Genomic DNA, 17,584 nt, shown 5'->3' on the forward strand with positions numbered 1-17,584 from the left:
ACACTCCCCCATAGGCGGCGACTATCTGATCGCAGCGCTACAAAAAATAGTTAGCATGCGATCAGGTCGGAATGACCCCAACTAACCAATTTGCTGTGGTCATTTATTGTGGCTAATTACCTCCCTTGGGGCTATCCGATTAGCCCCGATACCGGCAGTTATCAGGGATATTGTTTTGTCTGCCACCAAATCAGTTATAAGCAAGGTTTTATTTTCTCCATTCGCGGCCACACAAAGGTCTGCAACTTTTCGTAAATACTATGTGTTATCACCTGAAAATGGAACATTTTTCGGGCATAGAAAATGGAAGCTAATTGTATAGGCCACAAAAAACAAAAAAAACAAATTGGTGCTAAATAAAATAAAAATTAAAAAAATGAAACCGCTGCGCCCTTCAATTTTAAACTAATAAAATCAGACAGACTTGCAGCACAACCTCCAGAATAAGTAAGGGTTGCGGCAGTGTGCATGCTGAAGATAGCATGCAATGAGTGCACTGAAGTAAGCTACTGCAAAATCTCTACTTAATTTGGCTGATTGTATTGGTCCCATGAGTCATTTTCTCTTTTTATCTAATGATATTTTTAAGGCACCAATGTCGTGGCCATTGTAGCCTCATTTTGTTTTCTCTCTCTGGGTCCACAGGTTATCCACAGGATACCATTGGGATATGCCGGAGCGACAGCGGAAATGGCACCAAACGGTCACGAGCTTTCTGGCCTCCCAGGATGCATCGGGGCTTCACCATATAATCCCGCCCACTGACTCAGTCAAATCAGTTTTTAGTTTGGTGCGGCAGGAGCCGGACCATGGTCACTGGGCTGCTGTTAATAGCAGCCTGAAGCTTTTATCATTTTATTTTTATAGTCTTACTATGTTTTTTTGAGTGACTTTTCTTAACAGCGTCTTAAATGCATATTAGAAAGTCGCTCCAACAACTCTCCACCGGGTCGCAACAACGCTTACCTTCACGGTATAGTGCTGTCTCGACGGGCGGTTGTGTCGGATGATTCTAGCAGGTCCAGCAGTCGTAACCAGGCTGTGGCCGGAGCATGGGGAGAAGGTAAGTCAATGGATTTCCACTTACTAGGGGTTCCGGACACAGCTACACTGTATTGGAGGAGACTACAAACCGTGTGTTGATGCGCCGACCACTCTTAGGTGCGACAGCGCTATGCTTTAGGGATCATAGGCCCCAGGACTAGGTTGAGGCCGCGACCCTTAGAGTTTAAGTCAACAAGGGGAATTAGACGCTCTCCTGGCCGCCCCTCCCCCAAGTTCATGACCAGTTTCCGCGCGTCTCCCGTCCATTAACTAAATGACCTCACTTCCGTCTCAGACGCTACCACGAGGGTACTCGGTCGCAGCTTAGACGCTGCGGTTGTGTACACTAGAGTTGCCGCCTAGACCGAGTCGCAGGCCGTAGCGTCTGCATACACGTGGCATTTACTGAGCATCTGTGTCCGTTAGTGAGCGCTTGTGTCTCTCATCAGTTATCAGAACAACAGTGTACACCAGTAGCGTCTGAATCCACTCAGCGTCTTGCGAGCGTATGGATATGGAAGTGTGGTGAGTCTCCCTGTATCCCGCTCTATGGAGAAATGTGTTATACAGTACTAAAAATTCTCTCTACTTGTTAGTTTGAATTGTTAATTTTTGGTACATATTGCATATGAGAGCTGGATATTACGGTTGTTTTCTGCATGATATGTTTGAAAAAAACTGGTTAAAAACAGAAATACAATTTTCCAACTTACTTGTAAGTTATTATGCTGGTGATTGTATTCTCATATGACAATGTTTAATGTTTTAACATGTGACTGACTGCTAGTATGTGTGCTGACTTTTATATGTTGTCAGTTCTGTTCTGAACCTCAATTCAGGTGCACGGTTGTGGTCAGATTGATCTCACTTCTATATATTTATATATAGGTGATTTTCAGTCACAAATTGTGTAGTCATAAACAGATTATTACCATGTCTGTGAGCGGCAAAAGTGACGAGGAGAATTTATCAGGCACTCCTACATCCTTAACATGTTTATCTTGTAAAACAGGGTTAATTGGTATAGGCCAGTTGGTCACTTATGAGGGGTTATGTGCGAACTGTTTTGCTTTTCAGCAAAGTAAAAAACAGGAATTGGTTCAACAACCAGCAGAGCCACCATGGAGTATGTTCGCACAGACTTTGCCTTCAATAGCGGACAGATTAACTCCGGCGCACCACCCCAGGGAATAGGTTACACTATTAACCCATACATGCAGCTCCCTTCCTATGGTTTGGTTCCAGTAGCTTCTACAAGTAACCAAGGTACAGGTAAGACTAAGACAGATACATCTATGTTGCAGCCTACACAAGATGATACAACAGATAATGATACAGTATATTCAAATACTCCGTATGATGATAAATCGCAGAGTTTCAGCTCGAGGATGTAGCTGAACTTATTGATGCAATAAAGGCTATTCTCTCTTTGGAGGAAACAGCCAAAACAGTGTCAAAATCTAAAGCACCTGTGTTTAAACGAACAAAAACAGTTAAGACGGAATTCCCAGCGTCAGAGGATCTGACGGAAACAATGGAAGAATCCTGGGCGACACCCAGTAAAAAATATAAGATTCCGAAAAAATGGGATTCTTATTATCAATTTCTAGCTGCGGATTGTTCAAAAAGAGAAGTTACTCCGAAAGTAGATGCACATGTACTGCGACTCGTGCATAAATCTGCTTTACCATTGTCATCTACCTCACTAAATGATGTCACTGACAGAAGGGTAGATAGCTTCTTGAAAAATATATTTTCTCTCTCAGGAGCAGTGGTAAGGCCTGTTATGGCGTCAGCCTGGATGGCAAAGGCAATGGTAGAATCGATGGAGGAACTAGAGAATGCCCTCTCCTCTCTTAATAGGGAGCAGGAGTATCATCTGAGTCGTCTAAGACAAGCAGCCCAATATTTGGAAGAAGCAGCAATTGATATGGGTACGATTGCTTCTAAAGCATCAGCCTTGACAGTAGCCGCTCGTAGAGCAGTTTGGCTACGCACTTGGAAAGCAGATGCTGAATCCAAGAAATAATTGGAAGCATTGCCTTTCATTGGTAATATATTGTTTGGGAAACAATTGTCAGATATTCTAGAATCGGAAGCTGAATCCAAAAAGGTCAGATTTCCGGCTAGTTATAATCCTAAGACTAGGGGTTCAAAGTTTCAGCCATTTCGATGGCAAGGCAAAGCAAAGGCTAAAGAGGAATCTAAGCAACCCCAGTTCAATAGATCGGCCAGGGGTAGGAAGCAATGGGCTAGTAGAAAGCCAGCTTCCAAGCCTGAACAGAAACCATCAGCCTGAAGAGACGGGCCTCCGCCTGGAGGATTCCAGGGTTGGGGGCCGACTCCTTCATTTTGCACACATATGGCAACAGTCGACGACAGATGCTTGGGTGCAGAAGGTGGTATCTCGCGGGTATGGGTTCCCATTCAGGAGGCAGCCTCCTCAAAAAAAATTTCACCAGCCCATCTCGTATAGAGTCGAAGGCCAATGCCCTGCAAGAAGCAGTTCAGAAATTGCTTCAGTCCGGTGTAATTGTCCCAGTACCCCCATCACAAAGGGGACAGGGTTTTTACTCCAATCTATTTTTGATTCAGAAGCCAAATGGGTCATTCCGACCAATTCTCAATCTCAAAATGTTAAACAAATACATTTGGATTCCAAGGTTCCACATGGAGACATTACGCTCCATAGTGTTGGCTATGGAACTGGGAGATTAAATGGTATCTCTGGATATACAGGATACTTACCTACATGTGCCTATAGCAAGGTCTTATCAATGTTACCACAGGTTTGCCAGACTCCAACAACATTTTCAGTTCCAAGCCTTGCCCTTCGGGCTTGCAACAGCACCCAGGGTGTTTACCAAAGTTATGGTAGATATGGCAGCTTATCTCCGCAAGCAGGGGATAAGAATATTTCCATATCTCGACGACCTTTTATTCCTAGCACATTCGCAGGAATTACTTTTGAGCCATCCTCAACAGACAGTAGTTTGTCTACAAAGACACGGGTGGCTCATAAATTGGGAAAAGTCGTCTCTGAATCTGTCACAGCGGATGGTTCATCTGGGAGCCATATTGGATTCAGGTCTACAGAGAATTTTTTTACCAGAGAAAAAGATAGTCAAGGTGCAGGTCATGACTCAGGAGGCGTTGCACACTCAGACAATGTCAGTCCATGCAGCAATGCGACTGTTGGGTCTGATGGTGTCAACCTTCGACATGGTGGAATATGCGCAATTCCACTCCAGACCACTACAGCACCTTATTCTGACCAAATGGAACGGAAATCATCAGACAATAAAAAGACAGATGATAAAGTTTCCGGTAAACGTAAGAAGGTCTCTAGCTTGGTGGCTACAGAGGGACAATTTAAACAAGGGGAGACCCTTTTGCATAAAAGAATGGCAAGTCCTGACAACAGATGCCAGTCTTCAAGGCTGGGGAGCGGTACTCGAAAGCCTTTGGTTCCAGGGAAAATGGACCATAAGGGAAAGTCGCCTGCCAATAAATCTGTTGGAAATAAGGGCTATTTATATTGCTCTAGTTCAAGCAAAGGACAGTCTGCAAGGAAGACCAGTCCAGATTTGCTCAGACAATGCAACAGCAGTAGCGTACCTCAATCATCAGGGAGGAACTCACATCAAAAGATTGATGGAGGAAGTAACTCCCATACTAAGGTGGGCGGAACTCCATCTTCCAGCATTGTCAGCAGTGTTTGTTCAAGGTGTACTGAACTGGGAAGCGGATTGTCTCAGGAAACCGAATGGGCATTACACCCAGAAGTGTTTCAGACTATAGTGAACAGATGGGGTCTACCAGAGATAGACCTCATGGCGTCTTGTTTAAACAACAAAGTTCCGAGGTACGGATCAAGAACAAAGGATCCCGGAGCGGTCCTGGTAGACGCACTGTCAGTAAAATGGAAATTTCAACTGGCATATCTGTTACCTCCAATCTCTCTGTTACCCAGAGTCGTGAGGAAAATAAAGCAAGCAAAGGGAGCCATAATTCTAACAGCTCCAGCTTGGCCAAGAAGGCATTGGTACACAGATCTACTAAGGATGTCCGTGGAAGCACCGATACTGTTCCCTCATCGTCCAGATCTGCTAATGCAGGGTCCTTGTTGTCACAGCCATCTGGATCGTCTGTCTTTGACGGCGTGGCCGTTGATACCTCTATCTAAGAAGCTAGAGGATTTTCAAAGCAAGTAATTCAAACTATGCTTAGAGCAAGAAAACCTTCTTCAGCTCAGATTTATCATCGAATATGGCAAGCTTATATTCATTGGTGTAGTGAAAAAAGTTTGAATCCAAGATCTTTTAAAGTATCCAGCATTTTGGATTTTCTTCAAGCAGGATTGGATAAGGGATTGAAGGTAGCTTCCTTGAGAGTTCAAGTATCAGCATTAACTGTATGGTTTCAGAGAAAGATTGCTGACTTACAGGATGTGCGTACTTTCTTTCAGGGAGTTGTACATATTCAACCTCCATTTGTTCCTCCTGCAGCTCCCTGGGATTTGAATCTAGTTCTTAAATTCATTCAAGGACCTCCGTTTGAACCACTTAAGAGAGCAGATCTTAAATGGTTAACAGTTAAAGTACTCTTTCTACTGGCAATGGCCTCAGCTAGAAGAGTGTCAGATTTAGGAGCACTGTCGTGTAAGTCTCCTTTCCTAAGTTTTTTCCAGATAAAGCAGTTCTCAGAACTAGATCTGGTTATCTTCCGAAGGTGGTGTCAAAGTTTCACCTTAACGAAGACATTGTAGTCCCAGCTTTTCAGGTATCGGGACTTTCTGCGGGAGAAGCGTCGCTGGACGTAGTCCGAGCATTAAGAATCTACATAGATTGTATTAGTGCCATCAGAAAAACAGATTCTCTCTTCATCCTCTTCGGATTTCATAGAAGAGGATGGCCTGCTAGTAAACAGACGCTGGCAAGATGGCTCCGAATGGTAATATCAGAAGCTTATTCTCGTGCAGATTTCCCTACTCCGGCTAATGTCTCTGCTCACTCTACACGTAAGGTAGGTCCTTCATGGGCAGCACAACATGGTGCTTCAGCAGAACAGATTTGTAAGGCAGCCACATAGTCTTCCATAAACACATTCATCAGACATTATGCCTTGGATACTTTTGCCTCTCATGACGCAGAATTCGGGAGAAAGGTTCTCCTGTGTAATCAGGAGCATCCCCACCTCTAAAACTGGCTTTGGGAATCCCAATGTTATCCTGTGAATAACCTGTGGACCCAGCCAGAGAAATATACGTTATGGTAAGAACTTACTGTTGATAACGTGATTTCACAGGTATCCACAGGGGTCCCACCCTGAAGCACCTGATTTGAGGATCTTTACAATCACTAAACCTCTTCCCTCTTGCACGGAAGGGTGTGCATGTGTGTTCTTATCGCCTGAATAGGTTTCTAACTGATGCTCCTGCCTAATTGCTGTGGAAAGAACTGATTTGACTGAGTCAGTGGGCGGGATTATATGGTGAAGCCCCGATGCATCCTGGGAGGCCAGAAAGCTTGTGACCGTTTGGTGCCATTTCCGCTGTCGCTCCGGCATATCCCAATGTTATCCTGTGGATACCTGTGGACAAAAGAGAAATCACGTTATCAACGGTAAGTTCTTACCATAACGTATATATTAATGCATATGGATAACAATGGTATTAGGGGCCCAATTCAGAACTGGACACAGTGGCGAGGTCGCTCGCAGCGGCCACATCCAGGTGGTCTGCACACAAGCACCGGCCTTTGTGCACGTGCGCGACCTTAAACATTGCGGCCGCAATGTGAGAATGACAGGCACAGGAGTTGCGGGGGCGGCACCGGGAAAACCGGGGTACTGTTTTAGAAGAGACTGCTACTGTTTTAGAAGAGACTGCATAACGTTACACGCAGCCACTCTGGAAAAAAAAATGCCTGCTGACCGCCTGAGAGGGGTCAACTTTAGATCCGATGCCTCCGCAATCTAATTGCGGACACATTGGGGGGCGGTCTTACCCTGTACTGGGCGGTCCCCAGCATGTGCAGAGATGAACGCAGATCTGGCTGCGTATGCAGAAGTCTGCGTTCATCTCTGAATAACCGAATGAACATGCTGTATAGATGGAATACACACGGGAGATCGGCAGATGGGATGCCAGCTGTCACTATACTGACAGCGACATCCTGGCAGCTGGAATACCGGCAGCGGGTCGCCTAATGGGCTTGCTGCGCTCTCCACGCTTCAGGCCCAGTGTCTCGCCACAGGTTATATTCCCAGTTGGGTGGCGGCGTAGACCCACCACCCGAGTGGGAATACCGGGCTGTGGTTGAGTTTCCGACCGCCGGCATTACCCCCACTCCCGGGATTCTGGTGTCAGTATCCTGAATGCCGGGATCCCGACAACCGGCATATTAACATGCATCCCGCATATATAGAAGTCACAGAATATATTGTGGACGAGTAACACAATTGAAGTTCACTTACTACTAACATATTTTAATTTCAATTTCTACTTTAATATAATTTGGATAATTGTTATTCCCTTCTTTCAGTCTCTACTGTGAAATTCACAGAGAACTTTTCAGTAAATCATTTATACTCTCACCAGAGTCCTTGCTCCAGGCAATATCTGCAGTCATGAAAAAATAATGCCTTACTGTATATCCATGAAGGCACAATGATTCATCAGTCCTATTTTTACACTATTAGAAGCTGTTTTCGTGCTTCTGACACAAGTACTTAACCACCTGAAATGTCTTTCATGCAGCTTCACATAGTACAATAATGTATAGCAACTACTGCTGTGTATACACAATTAAAAACAAATGTACAGCTCAATTTTAGCAACTCAAAAACAAGCATTAAAGGAGCTGGTAACCTAAAGTTAGTGTGACATACGGTAATGTTATGTTTTGACCATTTCATTTACATTAATTAAATCAACAGAAACTTCTGAATCTGTTGGGTTCTCACTCCTTGGAGCGCATTGCTGGAAATATATAAAACCAGATTTACATTGTTTTTTAATAAAAAATATAATGCACAAAGTTATCTCTACCATAGACTTCATTTTCCATACATTTCTGTGGGGTCATAAGAAGCCCATGCTGGGTTACACCAGTCTAGAATTAATTGAGGGTCCCGAACTGCATGTTTGTCTGTTATTTACAGCTTTGCCATACCTTTTTCACTCAGTTTTCTTTTCGTCCTCCACTCATTGCTCTTGTCTCTATTAAAACCATGTTCCCAGCATCTGGCGGAAGGAGACTGGTTTCTAGGATTTACTTTAGTATCTCTTTACGCCAACTCAGAAGTTACCCTAACATTGTTAGACGTAAATCGGTAGAGGACATGGGTCCACTGGAGGACGAGTAGTGGTCTCAGGTTTGGCCAGCCCTTTGTCCATCACCTCTGCACTGCAGTGCGATTTCAACAGATTTAATTTTTCATACTACATAGGGTTTATTTTGCACCCTTGATTCTCAGTAGATTTGGGTATGGGGCCTCTGATAGGTATACTGAGTGTTCCACGCCACATTGCTCGTTTTGGCATCTCCTCTGGGAATGCTCTGCTGTGTAAACTTTTTGTGTCCAAGTCACCAGTTGTATCACCAGAACGAGGAGGAAAATTCCTCATCTCCTAAAATGAGTATTTTTGGCCTGGGTCTCTGTAACAGGATTCATCGCTTTATGGGTCACTATGTAGTTAATGCATTGACTCTGGCCAAAGTGTGCATTGTCTGGACCTGGATAGCTTATCGTTGCCCAACCTTTGCTGAGTGCTGTAGGCTGATGAATGAAGTGGTGGGACATGAATGATTTTTATATACTAAGCACAACCAACTTCTTAAAAATGATCATATATGTGCTACTGGTCAAACTCTTTCCATTATGTTGCTAGGGAAGTGCTTCACCTGCTGATGGGATAGCGTCTGGCGAGACGGCACTATAATTATGTTATATTCTGAGATTGATACTGAATCTCTCCTAGGTAACTGGTGGATGATTGTTTGTATTATCGTGATTTATAACTTCCTGACCTGGGTTATAATTATGGTATTTATTGTATTAGTTTCTTGACATGGCATTGGCTGTATATGTGATTTCTTTTGTACTTTTTGGGTTTACTTGGTGGTGAGAGGGTTTTCATTATATGGGGCAGATGTATTAACCTGGAGACGGCATAAGGAAGTGATAAACCAGTGATATGTGCAAGGTGATAAAGGCACCAGACAATCAGATCCTAACTGTTAATTTACATATTGGAGCTGATTGGCTGGTGCGTTATCACCTTGCACATATCACTGGTTTATCACTTCCTTATGCCGTCTCAAGGTTAATACATCTGCCCCAAAGTTTGTTGTATTCTATTTTGAAAACTTTTCATAAATAAACAATACAAAATAAATAAAAAAGGGGAGGGGGATTACTCTCTGGCTATGAGGACTGCAAGTTGCCCTCACTGTGTACTCCAAAGGATGGCATTACTCCTCAGTGCCAGTGACAGGGGCGTAACTCCCAGATGCAATGGAGTCACCTGCTTCCAGGCTCCAAGTCCTGAAGGGGCACCCTGCATGTATTGCAGCACCTGAGTGGTTCACAGCAGGATCCAAGTGTGACCGCTGGTCTTATAACGAAGCACTGCAGCACACTCGCTGCTGCTGAAGAGTTAATCAGCTCTGTCCCAGGAACGCTGCAATAGGGGACAAGGCAGCTCCTGCGTGGCACTGCTCACCGTGCCCTGCAGCAAGCACCAGTGCTCCCACCGCTGCTGCTGCTCGTTAATGTAATAGACCCGCCAGTGATGCGGATTCTGCATGCTGCAGACAGTTAAAGATCGAACATTGTTTAGAAAAGTATCCATAAATTTATTACCAGTTATTTATATAAGGTACTGATAAATGGATACATATAATTTATAATATAATATAATATAATATAATTTAATTTAATTTAATGGTAAACTCTTTTTTGGGCACGGATTGGACATTTATAGTACTATAACTGCTGGACCAGTAATTTTTATTTTACATGTGAAGACAGCTGGTAATGTGGTTAGAGGTGTGAGAAATTTTATATGAATATTTTTTTTTTTTTTTTGGAAGGGTGGGTGGCAGTATTCATTTAAGTGTGAAGTTCCTAACAGTATACACAGCAAGTACTACAATACGAAAACCTAGCTCATTTTTGTTTACATGTTTATGGAAACACAAGATTACCAGTGTAGTATTAGCAGAACCTCGCTGATAATTGATTCACCCCATGGCCTAGGGGTGCCGCGCAACAAATGCTGAGGACCTAGGGGCATTATAAACAGAGAACATTTAATACCAACTTGCTGAACTAGTTAAAACAACTAAATTACTATAGACTGATTGCAACAAAGAAGCCTGCAAGAGATGATCACATAATTCTGCTCATATTATAAACTAATAACACTTCAACTAAAAGTTCATGACTGTAATATGGTCTCATAGAAAATTACTGTACTAAATTCACATACTGTAGAAAATAAATTCACTATACAGGACAATAACACTTCGGTAACCTGAACAAAGGTTTACACTGTGGGATCTGTGAGTTCAACTATGCATGTCATTGCCACGCATAATTTATATATGTCATAAAGATGAATACTGTCATGAAAACAAACTAAACAGTAATTTAGTGATTCGGCTTCAAGCAAGGGCCATTTAAATGCGTCCTTAGAGAATAGCAGACTAAAGTTATATTTTCACCATGACCCCACACGAGTCACATTTATCAATTTATCGTTGGCATTTAAATTTCATGTCCGCAACAAGACCATATCCATCTTGATCATTACGTGGTAAATCACTGCGTCTACAAAAAAACAACTAAGAGGCTTGCAAAAAAACAACACAAAGAGCTTAATTTTCCTTGTGTGTTCATAGTTTAAGAGACGTTCAAAATTATTTAAATATTACAGCAATGCTGAAGTGTCAGCGCTGCTCGGCTGTAACTTACCAGGCTGAGTTTTGAAGACAACATAAAATATACAGTATTTCCAAAACCATCCCTGAAGGTTCCGAGTTATGACAATGTCAGACATACAGTAGGTGTAGACAAGCTGCAATGCTGCCTGTCAATGTCTTGTTACCGGCCATGATTCAGGAATACAGTTACTCTATAAATAAACATTCTAAATATTTGATCAGAGGAACACAAACTAACACTAATTCTATAGTAGCATAAACCTGATTTACCTGTCTTGGCAGACGAAAAATAGAATTTCTGTAGAATATATCTTTGGCCTGACTCCATGTGCCATCTATTATGATAAGGGAGTGCTGGTGATGATCACCTGCTAGGGAAAGCTCTTCCAAATTAGCAGCTTCAGCTCCAGGATACAGAATCAAAGTACTAGGTTTCCTGCAAATGGCTGCAAGCTCTGGATATCTGAAAAGAGGAAGAAGTACAGAAAGATAACGTACAAGAAAAAAAGTACACTATTCAATATCAGAACATTCGAACATGAAATGACCACTGAAAATCCATTCAAGAGGTAAGAGATCCAAATAAGAGTAGAGCCTCAGGCACAATTGCAATTTATTTTCACACGTCTAAAAATCATATCTATGCCATTACACAAGCACACAAAACAAGACATGACATTGCAAGGAAATGTAAGATAAAAGGCTATGAGTTTGCTCCAGCAACTCTGCTTTAGGAATAGACATAGAAAAGAAAGATGTGATAAAACACCATCCCTAGAAGTCACAGGAGACAGCAAAATGATAGTGAGCTGCAAATAAAGAAATTCAATTTGTTGGATAGAGAATGGTATTCAGAGTATATATATAAAAAAAGGCTAACGCTGCACCTCACCTCTATGGGGTGAATTCAAGTGTTTTGCATGCTGGAGGCAACTGGATAGCCCCTAATGGAGCAATTCATGGGTGTAATTCAAATATTTTAGGCGCCGGCAGCCACTAGATGGCGCCCAACGTAGATATTCAGATATAGCTCCGTTCGAGCGCGATCGGCTGCCGGCGTCTACATTTCATCTCGCACCGGCCTGGGGTGGCGAGCTGAAATGTGTGAAAAGTGAGTCGTTTGGGCGCACAAACGTCACTTTTCCTGATCGCGCCTTTTAGTTTAGGTGGATTTAGCAGCTTTACGCTGCTAAACCCGACACTAGTGAAAGCAATCAGTGCGATAGGGGGTCTCAAATTATTATCGCCCCTTGCGATCTTCCGTCCGTTTAGACAGGAGAATGGGGGCGATAACATTTGAGTTCTTCCCCAAGTGTTGCTCCGTTCACGTGCGCACAGCCACCGCTATTATGTTGTTCAATCATTTTGATGGACTGATAACCAGTATTTCTTAATTTGACATAATATACATATCTCCGGGCAGACTAGATAGACCAAATGGTTCTTATCTGCCGTCAAATTCTATTTTTCTATGTATCATTTATTACAACAATGTAGATAATTGTATTCATATATAGTACTACGGGGAAAATTCAGTTGCTGGTGAATCCTTTCGCCTGGCCGGATTTGTGTAGCAGCCGCCGCACTTTACAGCAGTGGGATCTCACAGAAAAGTGTTAGCTGCCCCATAGAGTAGCAATCACTTTTGCATGAATCGGCATTCGTCTGCCCAGGCGAAGGGTGTGAGATGGGGTTCCATTGCAGACAGTAAAACGCTGCACCAACTTGAACCCTTTACCTGGAATTGAATTCACCCCCTAGTCTTATAGTCCATTATGTATGTGAAAAAAATAGCAGAATTTTCTAGGCAAGCAGATAGGATCCTTTTTAAACTCTGTACAAGTTCTTCTTGCTAATCCTCTATAGCAGGCATGTCCAAACTGCGGCCCTCCAGCTGTTGTGAAACTACACATGCCAGCATGCCCCGACACAGCTTTAGCATTCTCCGACAGCAAAACTATGTCAGGGAATGCTGGGCTGCAGTTTGGACATGCCTGCTCTATAGCTACTGGAACATTTGTCAGTGCCTGATAAACTATTAGGCTGATTAGGCTACATCCTAGGGCACCAGAGCATGGGGTAACACCACACAATTGGGGGAAAAAGATGAAGCTCTAATTTACTCCATGTTGTCAGTGGCTGCACATCTTAATACTAGAAGCTTCACAGGTGGTGCTGAGGGAAGTTTTTAGAGTGACTACCAGTTGGCTGTGGCGATATGACCATGTAACGTACTGCTAAATCTTTATGTATACTGTGCTTCAGCACCATCTGGGTAGCCTGAATAGTCTTGCTCACATTCCCTAGCAGGGCTGCCATCAAAAATTGTGGGGCCCGGGACTGACAAAATAGGCAGGGCCCCTCACTGACCAAAAAAAAATTCTGCCGCACTGCTCCAACCCTATGTGATGTCATACATTGTGATGTTACATATACTGTGGGTAGAGTGTTGCGAACCTACAGGAATGGTTCACAGAGATCTGATGCGCAGGGAAGGCTTGTTTTAAGAAGTGCACTCTGCGCATCAGCCTGCTGTTGATTCACAGAATGGGGCAGCTCTACAGGTATTGGCGGTAGGAGCAAGTGGTGGGCCCCCCTCTCTGTAAGGGCTTGAGACACCAGTCCCCACAGTCCCCCCTGATGGCTGCTCAGTTCCCTAGTAGCCGAAGTCCACTTTACACTTCACAAGCATCATTAGATGCCAAGCTCAAACATGTCAGTTGTATAACCTTGTTACCTGCACATGTGCAGTATGAATGATGATTTCCTGAGCATGCTTACGCACTGTGCTCTTTAGCATTACAAGGGGCGCTACAAGTGTATTGGCGTAAGACGTCTGTAAGTCTTAATCGGGCCCTGCCATTTATGGTACAAATCTGGATAGGTGTTTAGTTAATGACATGATACAATACAAGATTTATATGTATAGGAGCAGAAATATAACATTTGTTGTTAAGCAGTAGGTATAAGCAGATGAATGACAATGGAGCTAGGGCACCCAGACCTACACAGCAACAACATCACAGAGAGGTGATGGTTAACCTATTTATTTTTGAAGCATTCATTTGTCCTTTCACTGCAGAGCTATATACCAGGTTGTTATGTAGTGTGTATTGCATTTGTTACACTATTAGACAGTAATTTAAATGCTATTGCTCCCTCTTTGGTTTTGTTTTACTATAGAGCCTTTGCGTTATAAGTTTATACAGGTGTTATTTCTTGTATATAAAACTGGAACATTTCTAATAAAAATACCTAGGTTAAAAAATAAGATTTTACTTACCGGTAAATCTATTTCTCGTAGTCCGTAGTGGATGCTGGGGACTCCGTAAGGACCATGGGGAATAGACGGGCTCCGCAGGAGACAGGGCACTTTAAGAAAGAATTTGGATTCTGGTGTGTTCTGGCTCCTCCCTCTATGTCCCTCCTCCAGACCTCAGTTAAAGAAACTGTGCCCGGAAGAGCTGACAGTACAAGGAAAGGATTTTGGAATCCAGGGCAAGACTCATACCAGTCACACCAATCACACCGTATAACTTGTGATAAACATACCCAGTTAACAGTATGAACAACAACGGAGCATCAGATCAACCCTGATGCAGCCATAACATAACCCTTATTTAAGCAATAACTGTATACAAGTATTGCAGAAGAAGTCCGCACTTGGGACGGGCGCCCAGCATCCTCTACGGACTACGAGAAATAGATTTACCAGTAAGTAAAATCTTCTTTTCTCTAACGTCCTAGTGGATGCTGGGGACTCCGTAAGGACCATGGGGATTATACCAAAGCTCCCAAACGGGCGGGAGAGTGCGGATGACTCTGCAGCACCGAATGAGCAAACACAAGGTCCTCCTCAGCCAGGGTATCAAACTTGTAGAACTTTGCAAAGGTGTTTGAACCTGACCAAGTAGCTGCTCGGCAAAGCTGTAATGCCGAGACCCCTCGGGCAGCCGCCCAAGAAGAGCCCACCTTCCTTGTGGAATGGGCCTTAACTGATTTAGGCAGCAGCAACCCGGCCGCAGAATGAGCCTGCTGAATTGTGTTACAGATCCAGCGAGCAATAGTTTGCTTTGAAGCAGGCGCCCCAAGCTTGTTGGAAGCATACAGGATAAACAAAGATTCTGTTTTCCTGACCTTAGCCGATCTGGCTACATAAACCTTCAAAGCCTCGACTACATCCAGTGACTCGGAATCCTCCAAGTCAGTAGTAGCCACAGGCACCACAATAGGTTGGTTCATATGAAAGGATGAAACCACTTTCGGCAGAAATTGTGGGCGGTTCGCAATTCTGCTCTATCCGCATGGAAAACCAGTTAAGGGCTTTTATGTGACAAAGCCGCCAATTCTGACACACGCCTAGCCGAAGCCACGGCTAATAGCATGACCACCTTCCACGTGAGATATTTTACTTCCATTGTTTTGAGTGGTTCAAACCAGTGTGATTTCAGGAAACTCAACACCACGTTAAGATCCCAAGGTGCCACTGGAGGCACAAAAGGGGGCTGAATATGCAGCACTCCCTTTACAAACGTCTGAACTTCAGGCAGAGAAGCCAGTTCTTTTTGAAAGAAAATGGATAAGGCCGAAATCTGAACCTTAATGGAACCCAATTTAAGGCCCAAAGTCACTCCCGACTGTAGGAAGTGAAGGAAAAGGCCCAGCTGGAATTCCTCCGTAGGGGCATTCCTGGCCTCACACCAAGCCACATATTTTCGCCATATACGGTGATAATGTTGAGCCGTTACATCCTTCCTAGCCTCTATCAGCGTAGGAATGACCTCATCCGGAATGCCTTTTTCTGCTAGGATCCGGCGTTCAACCGACATGCCGTCAAACGCAGCCGCGGTAAGTCTTGGAACAGACAGGGCCCCTGTTGCCCAAGTCCTGTCCTAGAGGCAGAGGCCACGGATCCCCTGTGAGCATTTCTTGCAGCTTTGGATACCAAGTCGTTCTTGGCCAATCCGGAACAATGAGTATTGTTCTCACTCCTCTTTTCCTTATGATTCTCAGCACCTTGGGTATGAGAGGAAGAGGAGGAAATACATAGACTGACTGGAACACCCATGGTGTCACCAGTGCGTCCACAGCTATCGCCTGAGGATCTCTTGACCTGGCGCAATATCTCTGCAGCTTTTTGTTGAGGCGGGATGCCATCATGTCCACCTGTGGCAGTTCCCACCGACTTGCAATCTGCGTGAAGACTTCTTGATGAAGTCCCCACTCTCCCGGGTGGAGGTCGTGCCTGCTGAGGAAGTCTGCTTCCCAGTTGTCCACTCCCGGAATGAACACTGCTGACAGTGCGCTTACGTGATTCTCCGCCCAGCGAAGAATTCTGGTGGCCTCTACCATCGCCACCCTGCTCCTTGTGCCGCCTTGGCGGTTTACATGAGCCACTGCGGTGATGTTGTCTGACTGAATCAGAACCGGTTGGTCGCGAAGCAGGGACTCCGCTTGACGTAGGGCGTTGTATATGGCCCTTAGTTCCAGGATGTTGATGTGAAGGCAAGTCTCCTGACTTGACCACAGCCCTTGGAAATTTCTTCCCTGTGTGACTGCCCCCCACCCTCGGAGGCTTGCATCCGTGGTCACCAGGACCCAGTCCTGAATGCCGAATCTGCGACCTTCGAGAAGGTGAGCACTCTGCAGTCACCACAGGAGAGACACCCTGGCCCTTGGGGAGAGGGTGATTAACCGATGCATCTAAAGATGTGATCCGGACCACTTGTCCAGTAAGTCCCATTGGAAGGTCCTCGCATGGAACCTGCCGAAGGGAATGGCCTCGTATGATGCCACCATCCTTCCCAGGACTCGAGTGCAGTGATGCACTGACACCTGTTTTGGTTTTAATAGATTCCTGACCAGTGTCACGAGCTCCTGAGCTTTCTCTATCGGGAGATAAACTCTTTTCTGGTCTGTGTCTAGGATCATGCCTTGGAGAGGCAGATGAGCTGTAGGAACCAACTGCGACTTTGGAATATATAGACCCCAGCCGTGTTTCCGTTACACTTCCAGAGAAAGTGATACGCTACTCAGCAACTGCTCTTTTGATCTCGCTTTTATGAGGAGATCGTCCAAGTACGTGATAATAGTGACACCTTGCTTCCGCAGGAGCACCATCATTTCTCTGAAATTGGTAATGACAATCCCGTACCGCAATTCTGAGGTACGCCTGATGAGGTGGATAAATGGGGACATGAAGGTATGCATCCTTTATGTCCAGAGTCACCATAAAATCTCCCCCTTTCAGGCTTGCAATGACCGCTCTTAGCGATTCCATCCTGAACTTGAACCTTTTCAGGTATATGTTCAGGGATTTTAAATTCAATATGGGTCTGACCGAACCGTCTGGTTTCGGGACTACAACATGGTCGAATAATAACCCCCTCCTTGTTGAAGGAGGGGAACCTTGACCACCACCTGTTGAAGATACAATTTGTGAATTGCAGTTAACACTGTTTTCCTCTCGTGGGGGGAAGCCGGCAGGGCCGTCGGTGAGGGGGCATATCCTCAAAGTCCAGCTTGTATCCCTGAGACACAATATCTATTGCCCAGGGATCTAACAGGGAGTGAACCCACCTGTGGCTGAA

General features: G+C 44.4%; 1 protein-coding gene across 2 annotated transcripts in view; it reads right to left on the bottom strand.

Annotated features, from left to right (window-relative positions):
• DTWD2 (DTW domain containing 2) overlaps positions 1-17,584 on the bottom strand; it is a 686,623-nt gene that overhangs the window by 275,452 nt on the left and 393,587 nt on the right. For both annotated transcript variants that reach the window (XM_063964177.1, XM_063964178.1), the window contains exon 5: positions 11,265-11,457. In XM_063964177.1, the coding sequence (XP_063820247.1) occupies positions 11,265-11,457 (193 nt within the window). The remainder of the gene's footprint in view (positions 1-11,264; positions 11,458-17,584) is intronic.

The sequence above is a fragment of the Pseudophryne corroboree genome, chromosome 1 (assembly GCF_028390025.1).
Source record: "Pseudophryne corroboree isolate aPseCor3 chromosome 1, aPseCor3.hap2, whole genome shotgun sequence".
Classification (NCBI taxonomy): Eukaryota; Metazoa; Chordata; class Amphibia; order Anura; family Myobatrachidae; genus Pseudophryne; species Pseudophryne corroboree.